This window comes from Zootermopsis nevadensis, unplaced genomic scaffold, assembly GCF_977971745.1.
Source record: "Zootermopsis nevadensis isolate Lab colony 2312 unplaced genomic scaffold, Znev_1.0 Znev_ptg000066l, whole genome shotgun sequence".
Lineage (NCBI taxonomy): Eukaryota > Metazoa > Arthropoda > Insecta > Blattodea > Termopsidae > Zootermopsis > Zootermopsis nevadensis.
Genome location: NW_028259197.1, coordinates 1,303,937 through 1,308,368, shown reverse-complemented (window position 1 = coordinate 1,308,368; position 4,432 = coordinate 1,303,937). Strand labels below are relative to the sequence as shown.

Sequence of the window (4,432 nt, the reverse complement as noted above, 5' to 3'; positions counted from 1 at the left end):
TGCTGTGTAGTCTGGTAGATGTTTACCAACGTTTCAGAGGTCATACTGCCTCCATCATCAGGGCGATGAGTATGACAATTTCTGTCTTCTGGGTTGTTACGCTGTGTAGTCTGGTCGATGTTAACCAACGTTTCAGAGGTCATACTGCCGCCATCATCAGAGCGATGAGTATGAAGATTTCTGCCTTCTGGGTTGTTGCGCCGTGTAGTATGGTAGATGTTTACCAACGAATCATCGCCCTGATGACGAAGGCAATATGACCTCTGAAACGTTGGTTAACATCTACCAGACTACACAGCGCAACAACCCAGAAGACACAAATCTTCAGTTGTGATATTCTTTCTACACGGCGACGTTTTGAAACTTCTTAAATCGGAGACCTATTCATCTTCAGACAATTCCCGTAACTGTGCGCGGTGTCTCTGTTCGCGATGCGCGTTCCCCTCAGTTGCTCGCCGGTTCTGAGCAGTGTCACAGTCGCTTGTCGCAGGTTGTGGCCGTAGGATGTAAGCCTGCTGGTTCACCGTTATTGGTGTTGACGATAGGGGCTCAGGATTTGACACGTGGCGTGTGATTGTGACTTCCATAAACAGTGAGAGATTTTCGAGAAACCATTGCCAATATTAAAGAAGAGTTGTGAAGTTGGTTTACGAAACATTTTACTTTGAATATTTAATTTGCTGTGTGATCCTAATTATAAATCATATTTAATGACATGATACGCAAGATGAAAGGTTTTAACACGTTATGTCCTTATTTTCAATGAATACATGAAGATCATTACTACAGTAAAGCAATTTGTTAAGACTAATAGACTGTTGTCAGTTTAGGTGATACAAGTAACTGGTTTTGTATCCACTGAAGTCGCCACAAAATGTAACATGGGCTAACCGTGGTTCATTGTAAACGTGCATTAAAACCAAATTAAAATCATGAGTTTGGTTAGGGAACTTTTGAGCTGAAACAAGATCACAAAATTTCTTTAGTTTCAGATATGTATAAAAGGGTCTGTTACGAAAGAACTAATGTTCATTTGACCATTGCAAGTGAAACTGTCCGACACATGGCCAAATAAACTTCTGAAAGGTATTCACAATTCCTTCGAAAACAGTTTTAATTTTAATTTAATAATATTGATGATGTGCTGACTATGTCATTTCGTTGTCAGTTGGATATTATCTGTGATTTTATTCGTAACATTTATAATCTTCGGGATCAATACTGCGATGTGTATAGATTCTTTAATGTCATTGCCACAAATTAAGATTTACAAGCCAAGTGATGTGCATTTTATTCTTGTGAAATAGTCTACATTTCTTAAAAAGACATATTGGCTGTGAAGACTCATCTGTTTCTTACGTATGCCTTGTGCTGAATGCTGTTCTGGTGCCCAGTTTGACTGTTTTGCGTGTGTCGTTCATAATTTGCTATTGTGAGGACTTGGTTGGTCTGCAGTCTTTGTTCTTATGCGTGCGGTCTCCATGCGCTAAGAAGACAAGTATCTTCGAGGTCATCTCGTAGGAGTGGTGAGTAGGAGATTGATAAACAGCTTTTTAATAAAAACTGTGTGCGGCGTTTGACTAAAGTTGAAATCAAGCGGCACGAACGTTGAAGGGCGACTGCAAATTACAGTATAGATTTAAAAGGTTTTTATTCAGACCACGTATTGGAAAATAGATTGCTTTACAACAGTGGTCCAACATCAAAGTTTTTGTTTATAGCTGTTCAGTTTCGGAAAGCGGTGATCATGTTCAACTACGAACCCGGGCGATTCTGATCCCCGCATGGTTAGAAATGTTTACTAACCACTTTCATGAAACGTAGTTTCTTCAGTAAACACGGTATGTTCCCGAAGAATTCTTCATCCTCTTGAACTGCGAATGCCACATAATATTGAATACACTGCTAGGAGACTGCTCCTCAAATCTTATTTGGTAAGGACGTTCTGCAGCGGTCGATGAATGCGTTTCATCATATACAGAACAGCAAAAAGCACGCTTCCTACGATTGTAATCCGCCAATAATAATTCATAGGATCTGCACGTCTTTTAGGGAAAAGCCTGGAAACTCCAGAAGTACGTTGGGAAATTTGAATTTTTGCCCAAGGTTGTAGAGAAATTTGTTTTCGAGTACTTTACCTAAATAAAACATCATTAATTCTTTTAAATTGTAATGTAACTTTTGCTCAAGATGTATAATGCAGTTGCATGAAAGAAACTTAATAACTACGTTGGTTTCTTGGTGTTAAAGTATAAGTGCCAATTCCGACCGCTAGACTTCGGAGTTCATCTGCGAAACTATTTTTAATGCTGAAAATAGTTCTTTTCGGAAAAAACTTTATAATACGGTAACCTTGCACTTGAGTCATTTTGGCATGAACATATTCAATGTTGCAATATTAGTCTTGTTTATCAGCAGACGCAACGAAAACATAATATAAGTTGAAAAAAAAGCTAAACAAACCTGACACAAAAGTGGACATAGACCGATATTAAATGATGCAGCAAAGTCTCCATTTAAAAGTATTCTTTGTCAAGACTATGAAAAATTGAATTTCGAATAACCTTGAAAAATTAAAAGTTCTCTATTTTCAAACTCTTGGACTTACATTCACAGGACTCTGACATGGCGATGACATATAGTTTAAAAAAAATACATGAGTTATGTCTCTCAGATTCCTACAGATCGGGAGATATATTCCTTTTTAAGTTGACTTTCGAATACCCTTGAAGAATTAAAAGGTCTCTATCTTCCAACACCTTGTACTTACATTGTCGTGACCCTGCCATGACTATGACATATACGTTACCTCGAAAGTGACATAAGTTTTGTCTCTCAGATTCATACAGATCGGGAGATATATGCCTTTGAAAAAGTGAGTTTCGAATACCCTTGAAACATTGAAAAGTCACTATCCTCCAAACCCTTGTACTTACAAGGACGTGACTCTGACATGACGATGTTATATACGTTACCTCAAACTGACATGAGTTGTGTATCTCAGTTTCCTACAGATCGGGAGATATATGCCTTTGAGAGTCTTACATTAGCTACGGAGGCGAGCGGACGTGTTTCTACAGCTCAAGGAACAATGGGTGTCACCTTAGAAAGTTACAGGGCCAGAGTTGGCGCTTTTGCAGCCAGGAAAGCGAGGATTCACGCAGAAGGGAGCCGGAAAGTTGAGTTGGCAGGGCAACAGACGTGGTTCCTGGGTCTGGTAGTAGCGACTCTTCTGGTGATTGGAGGAGTGGAACTAAACCCGGGGCCGCCAACCGAACAGGACAAGATCGACCAGATATTATCCCATGTTAAAAGCCAAGCTTGGGAGACGAAAGCTATCAAGGAGCTTTTGGAGAAGCACAACCAGGAAATAGGTGACTTGAGGAATGGGACGAAGGACTTAGGACCGAAATTGGAGACGCTAAGCGCGTCAATAAATGAAGTGATCAGGGATTACAAGAAGATAACCCGGGTAGTGAAAGAGTGGGAGGAACGGCAGCAGAGGATGGACGATAAAGCTAGGCAGCTGGAAGAAGGGAATCGGAAGAACAATATCCTTATATTCGGGTTGGTGGAGAAAAGAGAGGAGGGCTACTTCGACACGCTGGATACGGTATGCAAGTTCCTCAAGGAAACGATGAAACTAGAGATCCCGAGAGGGAACATCGATTACGTAGGCCGGTTGGGTCGAAGCAGAGGTGAGCGCCCGATATTGGTGAAATTTACCACGTTCGCTTCTAAGCTAGAGGTACTCCGGAACACTAAGCACCTGAGTGGCTTCACATTAAGTGTAGACGAGGATTTTGCTCCAGAAATAAGAAAGTGTAGGAGGGAGCTGATTCCCTATTTACGAGATGCTAAGAGGAGAGGGCACAGAGCTTTTTTGAAGAAGGATAAACTGGTGGTGGACGGGCGGGCCTACGCCCTGGAATACCTTTCAAGGAACATGCAATTGGAAACGCGGGACAGCGGGGTGGACACCCCTGCGGTCAGAAGGTCGGCTAGCGCCGAGGGAAGGACTCCTCGGAAAACGGGTAGCAGTGGATCGGATGCCAATACCCTGCAAAGGAGCACCGTTACACGGGAAAAACCGACCGAAACTATGCACGCTGGGTTGGGCTGCAGGGTGAGGACGGACACCGCGTCGCAAGTTATAAAGTTAACGCCGCAGGGAGGTGCAGCCTCTGCGAGGCGGGCGAGGCCAGCTGACCGCGCGGAGGACAACGGCTTGACAACGGAACCACGGAGTGAGAGAGTCTGCAGGCAATACAACCTGAGGAGCTGGCTCACGAAGCCGAGTGACGTGTCCGGCAGGGAGGGAGGAGGAGGAGGTGGAGGAGCGAGGGTTAGAAGTGGCTCAACATAGGCCCGCGTTAGTGTGGCAGGTTTGTTAAGGGTAGGATTCTGGAATGTGGAGGGGCTTAAGTGTAAA

General features: G+C 43.0%; 1 protein-coding gene across 1 annotated transcript; it reads left to right on the top strand.

Annotated features, from left to right (window-relative positions):
* The first annotated feature begins 437 nt into the window (after positions 1-437).
* On the top strand, positions 438-4,366 carry LOC147871097 (uncharacterized). The gene is made up of 2 exons (XM_087341225.1): positions 438-1,526; positions 3,005-4,366. The coding sequence occupies exon 2, from the start codon at positions 3,092-3,094 to the stop codon at positions 4,364-4,366; it is 1,275 nt and encodes a 424-aa protein (XP_087197351.1). The 5' UTR covers positions 438-1,526; positions 3,005-3,091.
* The last annotated feature ends 66 nt before the right edge of the window (positions 4,367-4,432 follow it).